The sequence below is a fragment of the Zonotrichia albicollis genome, chromosome 8 (genome assembly GCF_047830755.1).
Source record: "Zonotrichia albicollis isolate bZonAlb1 chromosome 8, bZonAlb1.hap1, whole genome shotgun sequence".
Classification (NCBI taxonomy): Eukaryota; Metazoa; Chordata; class Aves; order Passeriformes; family Passerellidae; genus Zonotrichia; species Zonotrichia albicollis.
In genome coordinates this window covers 3998723-4014297 of record NC_133826.1, presented here as the reverse complement: position 1 = coordinate 4014297, position 15575 = coordinate 3998723, and the positions used below count along the sequence as shown (strand labels likewise).

General features: G+C 47.4%; 1 protein-coding gene across 1 annotated transcript; it reads right to left on the bottom strand.

Annotated features, from left to right (window-relative positions):
- Window positions 1-1189: 1189 nt before the first annotated feature.
- On the bottom strand, window positions 1190-2911 carry JUN (Jun proto-oncogene, AP-1 transcription factor subunit). The gene has a single exon (XM_005482291.2). The coding sequence runs from the start codon at window positions 2546-2548 to the stop codon at window positions 1604-1606; it is 945 nt and encodes a 314-aa protein (XP_005482348.1). The 5' UTR covers window positions 2549-2911; the 3' UTR covers window positions 1190-1603.
- Between the last annotated feature and the right edge of the window lie 12664 nt (window positions 2912-15575).

Below are 15575 nucleotides of genomic sequence, written 5' to 3'. Positions count from 1 at the left end.
TTTTGATATCATCTATTTTTTCTTGGCTGTTTGGCTCCAAACAGCAAACAGGAAAACATCTGGTCTTCTTCAGATAGGTTTATTAAACAAAATTAATTGGGAGCAGTGTTTAAAATCCTGGTAATAAAGCTGTTTCCCACCCCCCTCCAGCAAAGTAGCATGTTTCTGAAATATACCTGTATATTGTCATTGTACTAAAAATCTAGATTGTTTTGTAAAAAATACCTGGGAAGTGCCTGAGAAGTTGCTGTTTTCAGCAAATTGCTAGGAACAAGCAACAGGAGTTGCTGTTTTTCAACAAGTTGCTATTTTCATTTCCCACTAGGTTCAGTTTTCCCAGCCCTTCTATTGCCAAGAAGTGTAGAACCCAGAGTAATATCCAAAAGGGAAAGGATTTAGAGACAGGGGAAGGGTTATAAACTTATTTTACTGTTGACAACAGCATTGTCATAAATATTAACAGACAAGAATCACCTCCTACCTGAGAAAACACAGGGATAAATATTTTTATATTTTAAGCCTACAGCATAATTTTCTTAATACAACCACCTGCCTTATCTTCTTGAGGGCATTAATTTAATAAAAAACATGTCAGATCAAGTAGCCAGTTGCTCCAGTTATGGAACAATTTCGTTCCCTGCCTTCCCACCCCTGCACAGCCCTGCCTGAAGTCAGATGTCTGAGCTGGGCCCCAGGAGCAAGGCAAGCAGGCTGCAGCTGGGGAACCCAACCTCAGCAGAACCCCAAAAGTTGCAGGAGTTCAGTGAGGACGATCTGGCTGCTCCCTCCCCTGCTCACACCTTCTCCAGGACATGGCTGGAGTTACAGAGTAAGTTCAGCATAATCCCTACCCTTCAGAGCGCAGCCCAAAGGGCATTTTCCCAACTAAGGTACTAGCCAAAAAAAAAAAAAAAAAAAGTGTGAGGGGAAAAATACATTTTAATTCTTTTATTTTTCTTAAATATAATAGAACCTTCTAGAATTTTTTTCCAGAAACAGAAACATTAAAAAATTATACTTTATTACAAATGGTAAACTCAGAGTGCTAAAAAAAAGCCTCTTATTTACAAACAATACTGGGCAGTGCCCAAATAAACAACATAAAAATAACTTACAAAGTCATGAAGTAGTTTATTGACATTAATCAACTTTCATAAAATAAAATAAAAAAAGATATGTACATACACAATTTACTTGAAGGCAGGCAGAACAGTTCTTTTTTTTTGTTTATCAGCCTCCCACAAACCTCCCTCCCACTTTTTTTTTTTCTTAAGGAATACTACATAAAGCAATCTACAGTTTCTATTGCAGTTTAACCTTTAATACTGAATGATCATCGAATGTTAGGTCCATGCAGGTCTTGGTCAATGTTAAACGAAGATCTGACATCTCATCCGAGCAGGGACAGCACTTCCCGGAGCAGCGCTGGCCGCTGCACTCCCGGCTCCAGCTGAAGGCTTTGCCAGTCTTTCCACACATGCGCTTTGCGGAGCACAGGCAGGACTCAGCCTCGCAGCTTTGCCATTAGCTTTATGCCTCTGCCGCTTTGGATTTTTCCTCTTTTACTTGTACCACAACACACAGTTCTCGCTGAAGAGTCTCTTCAAAACGTCTGCAACTGCTGTGTGAGCATGAGCTGGCACCCGCTGTTGACGTGGTTCATGACCTTCTGCTTAAGCTGTGCAACCTGTTCTCTGAGCATGTTGGCAGTGGATGCCAGCTCTGAGTTCTGGGCTTTCAAAGTTTTCACTTTTTCTTCCAACCGGGCAATCCTTTCCAACTTCCTTTTCCGGCATTTGGACGCCGCGATTCTGTTCCTCATGCGCTTTCTCTCGGCTTTGATTCTCTCCTGTGACTCCATGTCAATGGGGGACAGGGGAGGAGTTTCCCCCGGCATTTCAGGTACAGTCTGCGGCTCCTCTTTCAGAGCCTGGAGCCGGGGATGCTGCACGGGCATCTGGGGGTTTATGTGATGCTGGGGCGCGTATCCCATACTGTTGGCGTTGTAGCTGGGCGCGGAGCTGAGCGCGTTGGGGTTGAAGTTGCTGAGGTTGGCGTACACCGGGGGCTCGCTGTGCAAACTGGTGTTGAAGCTGGTGCTGCCGGCCATGGAGGACACAGGTGCCATCCCGCTGGTGACAGGCTGGGCGGCCGAGGTGACGCTGGGCAGCGTGTTCTGGTTGTGCAGCTCCGCCAAAGCTCTCACGAAGCCCTCGGCGAACCCCTCCTGCTCGTCGGTGACATTCTTGGGGCACAGGAACTGCGTCGGGGTCGGCGTGGTGGTGATCAGCCCGTTGCTGGACTGGATGATGAGCCGCTCCAGCTCGGGCGAGGCCAGTTTGAGGAGCCCCACGTCGGGCGAGGTGAGGATGTCGGCGTTCTTGTTCCTCAGGTGCGGCTTCAGGTTGCTGGAGGGGTCGGACAGGTTCAGCGTCATGTTCTGCTTCAGCACCTTGGCGTTATTGTATCCGTACCCGCCGCTCTCCGGCGGCGCGAAGCCGGCGCTCAGCGCATCCTCGTAGAAAGTAGGCTCCATCTTTGCACTCATAGAACACAGTCCGGAGAGGGGAAGCTGCCCGGCCGCCGCTCAGCTCCCCGCGGGCACCCCGACCCTCCCGGGGAAGGGGAACGCGGAGCCGAGGAAGGAGAAACGCGGAGCCTTACTGGATCGCCGCTGCCGCCGCCGCGCTGAGAGCCCGCCCGGCCTGGCGGGGCGCCTCGCCGCCCTCCTCCTCCGCGTGCCGGTGGTGCCGGGACGCCGCTCCGCCGCCACAAGTACTTTCCCTGCCCGGCTCCGCGCTATTCCCGCTCCACCGTCCCGGCGGCCGCACTCAGTCGCGCTCGTTCGCTCCCGCCCGCCCCGCGCTCTGCGCCCGCTCCCGCCGTGCAGCCCTTCACTTATCAGCGGCCGCGAGCCCGCTAAAAATAGCGCATGATGTCACCCCGCGCGCTCCCCATTGGCTGCTGCCGCCCCGTCCCCGGGGGAGGCGGGGCCAGGGCCCGGCGCGCGGAGCCGGCCCGGGTCGCCATGGCCACCCCCCCCTTCAGAAGCTTCTTGAGCGCGCGGGGCCTTGTGGGATGACGTAATGCCGGGGGGGCGCGCGCGGGGCAGTGTGGGCTGACGTCTTTGTTTTTGAAATATCTGGTTACCGCGTCCCGCGCGCGCGGGCTGCGCCGCCGGCCCCGCCGGGCGCCTCCTCCGCGGGCACCGCACCAACCACCGGCCCCGGGGCCGCGCTCAGCCCCGGCCCGCCGCTCCCGGTGCGCCTCTGCCTCCGCCTGCTTGTGCGCTTGCTTGTTTGCTTGTTTGTTTGTTTGCTTGTTTGTTTGTTTGCATGGCGGCCGCTGCCTCCGCCGGGTTTCGGGCTGTGCAGTGCTTCCCCCCCCCCCACTCGCCTTCGCCGCTCCTCCCTTCCCCGGCGCTGGTTCGGCCCTTCAGGTGGCGCTCCCGGGGAGCCCCACGTGGTTTCCCCGTCCCGCCGCCCCCGCCGCTTCCAGGCAGCGCCGGGGGCGGCACCGGGGGCACCCCGCGCTCCCCGCCCCGGGCTGAGCCCCCGCGGGGCCGCTGGAGTCCCCGCTCGCCCGCCCAGCCCCGCGGGAGCCGCGGGTTTCGTCTGTGGGTGTTCGCGTTCGCCCCCGCGCCTCCGGCCCCCGGCACGGCTCTGCCTCTACCGAGAGCCGGGACGGCAATTCCCGGCCTCGGGAATAACCGGGAGAACACGGAGGGGAATAAAACCCGACAGGAAAAAGTCGGGTTGCGGATGGGTTTCTCTGAACTTGTCCTCCAAGGGGAGGGGACAGCGACGGCCTAATTTTAGACAGTGTCCCAGTATTGCTGTGGAATTGCAGGTTAGTCGGAAGGGAAAATAAGCGCTGGAGCCGAAGGATCGCGGCGGAGCAGAAAAGTCTCTGCTGGCATGTTCCCCTCGGAGCAACAGATGGGAGCTGTCTGCTCCGCTGGAGCCGCTCCGTGCGAGCGGCGTTCCGGGGCAGAGCGCTGATAACAGGGACCCGCTCTCCTTACCTGGCCCCGCACACACCCTTCTCTCGGGATAGTGGGGGGGATTTGGGATCGCTGCCAGGCACCTACCTCTGCAATAAAGTGCACCAGGTATTTGAGGACAGACGGTGACAATACGGGGTGGCACAGGGACTGCAGGGCTGTTCTGGTGTGTTTGACTGCGAGCAGTGCAACAAGTGCTCCTTATGCTTCCAACGCGAAGCTGTTGCCTGCTGTTCAGCTTTTTGTCAGGGCAGAACTTGGTCTGTCAGCTTCAATCCCTTCTCAAGATGTGTGAAGCTAACAAACTTAGGTCCAGTTTTGAAAACACACTTTCAAATTCTCCAGTTCTATTTTTTCCTGGATATAATAACATAATTACCAGTTACCGTATAGGAAGGAGCAGCGAAGCAAACAGAAACATCAGCAGCTATGAAAGAAAAGCGAAGGTCCAGCTCCCCTCTTGGAAGTCGTTGGGGTGTTTTCCTTCTGCGTTTTTCCCTGGTGTTCCCACCTGACTTTGGCCACATGGTGGGCACTGGTGTTAACTGGAATGATGGAAATAATACATGCAGTGTGTTAACGGTTTGTGGCACAAAATACAAAGTTTGGACTGGATGTGGGGGCTCACTCTGTGCAGCATCTCTCTGGGCTGCAGGTAACTCAAACTTCAGCTGTTCAGCCAAGCAGCACTGAGTTACTGCACATGCATAAGAAAATCTCTGGAATTCATTAATGCAGTGAGCACTCAAAGCAGTTGTTTAATTCCTCTTAATGTTTACATGCAAGATAAATAGAGAGCAGTGGCTGGCTCTTCTGGCCCCAGAGCCAAGGGCATCAAATGAATCTGGCAGGTTCGGAATAAACCAAAGAGCTGCGGTTCAGCGCTGGAACTCCCTGGCAGGGCTGGACTGAGGGGTTTTAACGTGATTGGATGAATTCACAGAAGAGAAATCACTTAAGGTCTGTGATTCACAGAGCATCTACACTGGCTCTGGAAATCCCAGAGCTGCAAATGACTTGTGCCTGGGGGGCAGCCCTGGCTTCGTGTGCCTCCCTAGGGAGCTGCTCCTGGCCCCTGTCAGAGATGGGGATCTCGTCGGACCTGATGTGGCCGTCCTTGATGTGTTACACCCCCCGGAGATAGCCCAGAAATGACCTCCTCTGTGTCACCCCGCAGTTTTCATGTTTATAAAGGGCAAGGAAGAAAATCTGAAGAAATGTAAGACTTGAATTCGAAGTCGTTTATTGTGTGGAGTTTTTTTTATTTTGAAATAAAAGATTTCAAATATTTCCAAATGAAGCTAAAAATGGGGAGGTTGTTTTTGGTGTCTGGTACATAGGGAGCCATGCAGTTAATTTGCTGTATAGACAAATACTACTAATAAAGTTTATTCTGATTAGTGTTGTGTATTTAATTGGTTGTGTTGTTTTATTTTATCTTTTGGGGTTTTCTTCTGCATGTTTCTTTTGTCCTAGAAAGCAAAGTTCAGACTATGAGGAACACGCTCAGCATAACTTAAACCACTCTATCACAGATTTGTATAACCTGAAAAACTGCCTTTGGAGCCCACTGATATCAATGCAAGGTTTTGATTAACTTCAGTGAGGGTTGGATCGGGCTGGAGGGATTAATTTAATTTAATTTAATTTTTTTTCCCCTCCACCCATTTCAGCTGTGTACTTCCTTCCCCTTGCAGAGGCGGGGTTTCAGGAGCAGACATTCCAGTTTGCTGGGGACGTGTAGGAGCTGAGGCCCGTGGCTCTGGGGGACACTCATTACAGTAATTGCTGCTCACTGCAGGGAATTTGGTCCAGGCTGCAATAGAGTCAAGGTGCTTGTGAAGGTTGTGGGGAGCAGGAGAGCGCTGAAATCAAAGACAGGAGCTCTTGGCTGCTCCCAGGGGGTTTCCTGCCTCACTGGGGACCTTAGGGAGGGCTTGGCTGAGATTTCAGTCCCAAGTTCAGCACTGAGACCTTCAGAGAGGAGCAGATCCAGAGGTGGGGCCCATGGGTAGTGATCCTTCGTGGCCATTAGCCAAGGAGCTGGTGGCTATGCCCTGATTTATTAAACACCTATTAATTCTGGGCTTTTGTTCCCCCTTTCCTGACGTCCTTAAGAAAATATTCCTTTAGTGGGATGAAGGAACACTTCCTGACCAAGGTACAAACCAGAGCCTTTTACATGGCTCAATAAACAAACTTGTGGCTAGGAATTGCCAATGCCTGCCCTGTGTTTCTGAGAGGCCAATGCTTTGAGCAGCAGTAATGCACATTTTGATTTATAAACTTCTCTAATCAATCAATAGAAGCCTGAGTGAGGCAATCAGATAATCTGAATAATTAAATGGCTTTTCAGGGACAAATTAAAATTTGTTACACGCACCACATCCGTCTAAATTATATTTGGTGTCCAGGAATAAATGGGTTTGTTGTTTTGTTTCATTTCTGCATCTCAAATGCTTTTGATGTATTTCAAAATCATTTGGAAAAAAAAATAAAAGGATAAATGTCAGCTTCTGATTTTTTTTTTTACATTGGAAACAGTACTCACAGAAAAAAATGCTTTTTTCCACATAAATATGGAAAAATATGTATATTAAATATTTCAATAAATATTTTCAATGTTTATTGAAATATTTAATATACATTAGATATTTATATCTAATGTATTTATATTAAATATTTCAATAAATAATTTTCTTTAGACATGTTCGACTATTTTGCTTTTCCTTCTCCTCAGATAAATTTCCATAACATCTTTATTGTATTAAAAATTATTATATGGATTTTTTGTCTTTTTTTTTTTTTAAAAAGGACTTCACTCTTTCCAAATGTGATATCCTTCTTCACATCTTAAAGTGAATAAAATTGGGAATTCCTGGATTTCCACACACTGCTTTCCACTTGCTTAAGGAATTACTATAGACCAATTTTCTCCAACTGGGGGAGACAAGAGTTTGAAGAGTCAGAAAGCACAATATTTTTCTCTTATTTACTCCATCAAGGCACAGTAAATAAGATGGAGGTGAGAGGGTACAAGGAACAGTTTCCTTAGGCCAAGTGGAAGTGAAATCATTCCAGGTTCTGCTGCTCCCGTCCCTTGCCGGTTCCTCAGGGCGTGTTTGCGTCCTCGGTTCAAGTGGGTCCAAGTCTGCAGCGCAGCACAGGCGTGGCAGGGCTGCCACCTCATCCACCCCCGCCTTCCGTGGCCTCTCCTCCTGCTCTTTGCTCCCTGCAGGACTCTGTGGCCAGGTGGAGATCCAGGAATTGAGGCTGAAATAAAAACAAATCAATACATGCGGGGACACAGGGGAAAGGTGGGAATGCGTAAGCTGGGGGAAGAGTGGGGCTCACGACTTGTATGGACAACCCTGGAACCAAAACTCTAGAAAAACCCAGCCAGTCTTGAGTGAGTCTTCATTTTGCACATGAAAAATGCTCTTCAGAACCACAGGCACTTGTAAATGAATATCGTGTCCATCTCCTCCACCCTCCATTAGTCATCGCATAACCAAGCCATACGCACTCAGTCCTTTTCATCTTTCTTCTTGTCAAGCCCTTTAGCCTGTCCCCCTCACCTACTCATCCCACCAATCATTTTAATTAATCTCTGGATTTCTTTGAAACTAATAGTTTGTGGAATGGGGGAAAATGAGTAGGTTACAGAGACAAGACTGTGAATGATGGAGGTGGGGCAAAGTTAGGAGGCTTTGCAAGACCTGTTGGGTTACCTCTGGGGCAGGACAGCAGTGCTGTAAACACACAGAAAGGCTGCAGAAGTGAGGGAGGAACCACTAAAAACATCTTCCATTTTCCTAGGAATGCTGCCTGAGCAATTCAAACCCTGGGTGTTGATGTGCAGCAACATCTGAATGAAAGATGTGATATGATTGTCTCCAAAGTAGATGGGATGACCTCTTCACTCAGTAGTTATAATAAATTTCTCACTATTGTGCTATAGAGGATTTCAGTGCTCAGAAATATTTTTTCAAATAAGTATTTTTTTATTCAAACACTTGTATGTATTTTTTAATTTTTGATCAAAACCCTGAGCAAGTAGAAGTTAACCACATTGTCTAGAGATGAGTCTGAAAGGAGCCCTGGGGCCTTGCTTCCCGTGCTTTTTAGAATCCTGCAATGGCTGGGGTTGGAAGGGAACTTAAAGATCATCTTGTCCCAACCCCCTTGCCCTGGGCAGGGACACCTTCCTCTAGAAGGATGTTTGGGATGTTACAAATCTAAATGTCACACCAATAATGTCTCTGTGCTCATTATTTCTATACCACAGCTTAGCCGGTGCTCCGGGAAATAGAGAGTTGGGCAGAGTTCCCATCCTGTGGAGCTTGCAGTTGGAAAAATCCTCTACACACCAAGAAGGCTGGCAGAGTAGCAGTTGATCCCCAGTGGGAGCCAGAGGGGGAAGGTAAGCAGGAGAGGAGGCACTGGAGGACGGGTGGCATATGGGAAGCAGACGGCTCTGCTTGGCATTGGGAGCTGGCAGCAGGAAAAATGTACCATACAAATAGAAGCATATTGATGCTGAGTGCTGGGGAGGCAGGTGAATGCCTTTGAAAAGATATTTACTGTGTTCAGGGGGAAAGATCCTGCTGGAAGTGTGCATATGTTCCCCTATTACTGAGGTGGGGTTTCGCCGTGGAGAACTGAAGTTAGCTTTGTGGTCTTTGGGTATTTCAATAAACAGACAGTAGTGTCAACAAAATGGATTTATTTGCAGTTGCCAGTTGTGACTGAAAGCCTCAGAATAACTGGATTTAACCATTCAGAGCCCTGGGTAAAATAGCTCAGTTTTGATTAGGGTCTCAGGACAAATACAGACTGCTTAAATTTTTAATTAATAAACAATCTGGCATCCTGCCAAAGTTGACACCTTGCTCTGTCTTAGCAGCTGTTGGCACAGTAGGCTCCTGGCAACCTGGGATAAAGCAGTACTTGCAACAGGAGAAGGGGAGGAAGCGAGCCTGCATGAGGCCAGAACTGCCCAGTGAAAAGCAGCCCAGAGCTCAGGGATTTCCAGGGAGCAGCCAGAGCTTTCCTGCTCTGTGCCGTGGGCTCAGGCTTGGACACAGACAGAGTTCCTGTCCTGAATGTCAGCGGTGGCTGCTGGGTGACAGATGTAAGGACACCTGTCTGAATTCGGGTAATGGCTCTGACAGGAGGAGCAACAAACAGAGAAAGCATTCAACAGTGAAAGTAGGTCCTGCAGGTTGCTCCTTCCCAGGGATTAGTGTGGTGGAGCCTGTGGGGAAGTTTACAGAGGGCCTGCTCACGTAATTCAAATGGAAACATTCACCGTGGATGACAGTCATTTGTGTTGGAGTCATGGTGTGGGAGCAGTTGGGGTTGCCAAAGAGCCAAGGAAGGCAATGTAGGCAGGAAAGGGCATGGCCTGGGAAGGATGGTGCCTGGAAGCACAGGCAGAGTTCAAGGTTTCTGGTTTGGAGAAGGTGCTGCTGAACTGCTTCTCTTCCTCTGTCCCATCTGATCAATAAACAACAACCTGATCTCTGATCCCAGCTGAGCTATCACACAGTGACACAGCTGCTCCTCCCTGTCTGGGCAGCCCTGTCCCCTCACTGCTGGGAATGGCCCAGCCTCACCCACAGCAGATCCTCAGGACACAAACCAGGATGCTCAACCTCTCAAAATTGCTGTTCTGTGCTCAAAATTGTATGCAGCTGCCAGCACTACAGCATCTCTATGTTCCCTTGTTTCAGAGGGAAGAGGAGATGGGAAATTTAGCCCAGAATTATAAGGGTCATACCTAAGATTTCATGTTTTTACAATGGGCTCAGGAACAGGAGCACTGTTCCCATGTGTGCTAGAACAAGCCCATGAGCAGCTGACAGTGCCTTTGGCAGATGAGTTGCTCAGCTCACAGGACTGAGAACCTATGAAACATATAAAAAGCCATAACATTGGAATATGTTAAAAACAAGTTCATAAGATCAATTTTACTCTGAGAATTTTCAGAGTAAAAGGACAATGCTAAAGCAAAGGCCTAAAGGCTGTGATGGCTGTGAAATGAAACTGATTGGTTTAAATTTTACTTTTTAATTTTTTTAATAGGAAGCAACTAGCAAGCCATTCTAGAAGTGCTGTGTGGTGTTTGGAGAGCTGGGTACCAGCTGCAGCACAGATTTCAGCGGAGTGAGGAGAGGGCTGTGGGCTCAGGTAAATCATGTGAGGGAGGTGAAGCACATGTGTTGTAAGAGTTAATGGTACAACGTAGCCTTGCTCTACATAAGCACGTTTTGTGCTGATGTTTCCCAGTTCCTGCAGCAGTGTAGGAAAAGGTGTGTGGCTGGCAGAGCTGCAAGCCCAGACAAGGCACTTCTGGGTGTGGATGCTCCCAGCCCATTGCCAGGTGCTTCAAATAGGCATTTATGTCAGAGATCTGAGGTCACTTCAATGATAGCCAATTTCAGCTGTGGATTATTACATAAATATTAATAAGAGCAGGGGTATATTTCACATTTATGTTATTGGTCAGCAGAGTTTTCACCTAACCCTTAAGCAGTACTGGTGTGGAATATATTTCCCTTCAAGACAGCTAAGAAAACTTTAAAAGTTTAGCAAAAAAATTATTCACCTCTTTAATATAACCTTGTGAGTTTAATGGAAAGTAATCTTATTTCCTGAATACCCAACAAGGAAAAACAGGAGAAGAGAGTCAACTCAAATAGGAATTGCACTCTTCTCTGCTTTTGCCTCCCTACTGAGTGACCCTAATCACCTTCAGCATCTTTCTAGCTTGATCTCCCTCCTTGTAAAATGGGCATAATGAGACTGAAGTCCTAGTAAAGCAGGCAGATCTGAGGGGAATAAATGCTGAACTATTTTTATAAGTAAGGAATAGGTATGGGGGAGCAATGGATTTTCATCTGGAAGAAGATCTAGTATTAACTTGGTATAAAATATTTGTTACTGCCCCCATTTGCTTTTAGGATATCAATCAATGGCATTTTTATTGGTTCATGAGCCTTGTAATGCATTTTGAATCTGACCCAGGACTGTGTGGAGCATATACTGGCACTTAGATTTATTCCAGTTTAACTCTTGGTCATTCTTCGACCTTTTTGACCAAATATCTTCCAGTTGTTAAGGGCTTGCTTTTTGTGGGGATTGTTTTGTTTTCTTTACATTCCGAGTCTCTGCTTTGAGGGGCTCTGACCGTGGTTTGGAGTTGGTCATGTAGGAGGAATGAGAGCTTGGAGCTTCTCAGAAGGGGAATGCTGAGGCACAGCCACCAGCACCTCTCCACCTTCCCACTGGTCATTCCCTAAAGAACCAGCCCTGTTTCTCAGTGCTTTGGCAAGATGACCACGTGAAACACGGGAATTCTCTTCTATACCCCCCTCAGGGAACAGGAGGGATGGATGGGTGCTACAGACAGAGGAGTGCAGAGGTGAAGCTGAGGGCACTTTTGGTCACAGCCACCAGCACATCTCCACCTTCCCACTGGTCATTTCCTAAAGAACCAGCCCTGTTTCTCAGTGCTTTGGCAAGATGACCACGTGAAACACGGGAATTCTGCTCTATACCCTCCTCAGGGAACAGGATGGACGGATGGGTGCTACGGACACAGGAGTGCGGAGGTGAAGCTTAGGGCACTTTTGGTCACTCCCACCCGCTAAATCTGCCCCTGAGCTTCCCCGCCCGTTGTTACACCTGTGCCACGCTGTAAACTGCTCTCCACATAGCAATGCTTTTTAAGGAGAAGCGAGGAGCAGATGCAATCAGCCGGGGCGGGAGTGACGTGGGGCGCGCCGTGGGCTCGGCCGGGCTGACACAGAGCCCGTCCCGCTCCTTCCGGCTCCCACGCTGTCCCTCCCTGCCGCTGCCACTGCCCTGGGGGAGCGGCTTGGGAAACGCTCCATCCCGCTCCATCCAGCCCGCCCAAAACCTGAATGGCTGGCCAGAGAGGAATTCGCTTCTTTTCAGGGTGTCGCCACACATCCTGGATTGAAGTCCTCGTGGAACCGGCGTGTGAGCGCCGGCCGCTGCTCTCTGTGAAAGCCACGAGCTTGCCCAGTTTGTCCCAGCAGCTCCTGGCTAAAAGGGAATTGTGCTGCAGCTGGAAACTCGATCAAGCTGTCTCAAAGCATTTCTTTCATCCTCAGTTGATGCTTAATACACCTTTACTCTTCGTAAGCCTTGTCAATATCGCAGCCCGTCTCTAGAGTGGTGTTGTGTAAATAAATCCTGTGCTTTGCAGGGTGTCACGGAGCTAATGGGAAGCCCGGAGAGGGGAGGGCGTGGGAGCAGCATGCCGGTGTTAACGTTCTGTTTTCTGCGCAGGATTGCAACAGGATTGCAACAGCCCGGCCTATCTGAGCTGCTGCACGTCCCGACAGCGCGGCTCGGCTCTTGAATTTGATAGGGGTGCTGATAGAACAATGCACCTTTCTGGGAAATGGTAATGCACGGCAGCAATTGGGGTTAAGGAAATTCTGAATAAACCATAGCAGCTTTCTTCTCAGAGTGCTGATGATTTTCAGGTGGCCCACTAGGGAGCCAAACAAAAAATATATATGGCAGTGTTCAGTGAGAGGGTAAAGTTTTGGGGTAAGGAGGAGGAATGGGAAAAATCCCGTGAACTTCAATAGCTGTATTTCTATCTTTGTGGTAGCTCTGACTCCTTCGCTAACTTCTCACAGATCAGTAATCAGGGGACAATTGACAGGAATAACCCCGCAGGTAAAAATATACAGCTGCCTCTGAAACAAACAGCATTTCATATGCAAAGCTGTGTGATTAAGGACGTGCTCAGGGTGCTTTTTCAGGCCCCATGGGAAGTTTTACAGAGCAAAGTACCTTTTAGCAAGTCCTTTTCTGTTAGTTTCAAAATCCTCTCTTGCTTTTTTCTAGACTGATTTTCCCACAAAAGGTGTCAGAAACCATAAAAAAGGTCTCAGCAGAGCTTACTGCTCCCCTACTCCTTTCTTTCCCTCCTCCCTCCTCTCCCAAACACTGGGAGCTCTCAAAAAATATTTTAGTATCCTGGAGATTAAAAACAATTTGTATTTGTCTTGTAATAGTTCTGACTTTCACCGCCTTGTCCTCCCCTTTATTGGGAGTACACGTGTGAGCACTCCCTCTGATGTAGCTTATACGCCTGCTGGCAGGTTCAATAAGCAGTTTCTTAGCAGGGCACCTTCCCACGTGAAGGAAATATTTCCAGTTCTTGTCCCAGCTCCTCCTTCCTCCACGGGCAGCGTCCTGACGTGGAACAACGAAATGAGTATCGCTGATGTCAGAAATTCTTAGCTGATAAATGGAAATTAACTATAGAACCTCATGTATCTACTGGCAGTTTAGACAGGGGCAGCTTTTTACTGGACATTTCATGGGTATTCCATTTATGTGAGTTTTACGTGGTGCCTGGTATAAATTGAGTCATTTTGTTAATAGTGGATCAGGAAAGTTTTTGTACTATAGGACACCAATGCACTTCTTAGGTAAAACTGACCAGAATGTAGTAATCCATTGAAGGATTCTCTATGTAAATAAAAATGTCGCTAAAAAGAATCAAGATAAAATGTAAATGTAAATAATTGCTCCTAAGACAAAGAAACATTGGCAAGCAGCCACGTGGAAATTGGAAATTTAAATTTAACTAGTTTTATGCCAGTAAATCATACTGGCAGAGTCTCAGGTCTAGTCAAGTGAATGGCAAACCCACAGGTAACTTGCAGGACCAAGGATTTCCCCTTCATGAATGGGTGTAGAGGAGTAAAATTTCCCAGAGCAGAAAAACACTTTGTAGAAGCGGCCAGATTTTCAGCTTTGAAGTCTAAGAGATACTTTCATTTTCAGTATCTCCATTAGAGCTTCTTTTTGCAAGACCAGGAGTGTGAACTCTTGTGTCTGAGCCAAAATTCCAACCTAAGCAGAATGTACTCATCTAAATTTCCCTTTTGGTTTCATTTGGCCAAGGTATTCCTTGGTGTAGAGTTGCTGTGTACTGTTACAGCAGTTGCTGTGTTGGGAGCTTGGGAAGGCGCCCGCCTGGAAGAGGTTACATAAAACCCAAACCATAATAAGCTGAGAGAAACCCCTGAGTGTGATGATTAAAAAGAGAAAACGATTAGGGAAAACACATCAAAGAGGCTCAGTGAGAGTCCTAAGAGGAAAAATACTGATTATATTTGTTTTGCTTTTGTCTTACATGAGGTAAAAGGCGTGTGGTGTGTTATGGGTCGCCACCCTAAGGGGTGTGGACTTAAAGACAACAGAAGCAGACTCCAAGGCTTCCATGGGGTTTATTTTGGTTGCAGGGCTGGGGAGATAAGATATAATTGTACCATATACATAGTGGTGCTATCAAGCTGATGGATTACCCTTCCCATACACCCTGAGCACCTTGCCTACCCTCTGCTGCTAATCTGTGTCTGCCAGGAGAACTTGCTTGCTGACCTTTCAAGAAACTTTCAACTGTGATTTTTAAAACAATCACAGAAATGTTTTTTTTTCTCCAAACGTGCAGTTTCTCTCTCTGGTGAAAGCACTCAGAGGCATCAGATGGGTGACATTGATTGCTAAAGCTGGTCTGCCAGTTCAGTTCAATAAATTGTGAATCTTAGGGGCTAAAAATTGTTTAAATTCCACTCTGGGTCAGGGAATAGGAGTAGACATTTATTGATAGTCATGTTGTTCACACTCCACTGGATTCTGTTATTTTAGAACAATGTTAGATTCACTTTTTAAAGTTTTTTTAGACTTGGTCTGACCTGGGAACCAGGTTAGAAAAGGTTTGAAGTAATAAAATATGCAAAATGTGGTTTTAGGGCTCTGCTTTAATGTGGAAAGAGGAAGAAAAGTTTTAGTCAGTTATAGCAAATCCAGTAAGGGAACTGTTTACTTAACTCTCACAGTTATTTATTTTAATTTAACTTCTCAGAACTTTTCAGCTGGGTTTAGTTAATGTGGGCTCACATATTAAAGAATGGGTTTTACTGATATGTGTTTTTCAGTTGTAACACTGACTTGAGTAGTTACAGCCATTTTCTTTTGGACATTCTGATACAGTTGATCCCAAAAGCAAAAGGAAAATAACCGAAAAGGGCTTTGGAAAAGGGGAAAATTAAAATATAGGTCTTATAAACTTAGAATTAGGCAGGAAGATAGCATTTGAGTTTATTTTCTCATTAATATAGCTAGCATATATAAATTTCTGAGGCAATCGTGCATATTCTTTTCCTATATCAACAAAAATAATGGTAAAAAATGCAAGTAATAGGAACACACTGTGTTGGTGCCAGCTGGGTGATGCACAGACTCTGCTGGTTATGCATATTTGAGTTTGGCCTTGTTAGAGCCTTCCTAAATTTGTGTTCATGCTGCTGGACAAATTGTCTTGTACTTTATGCTTTTGCACATAAAAAGAGGCTGCTTGGAACAAAACATTCCAGGTGAAAGATCCCAGCACTGTCCTTATATCCTCCTGCCATCTTGGTTTGCTGACACACTGGAAAATCCACCTGTTCTGGCTCCTTTGGGGCTCTGGAGAGCAGGATGTGATTGGGCCAAAGGAGAGACAGAACAGAGAAAG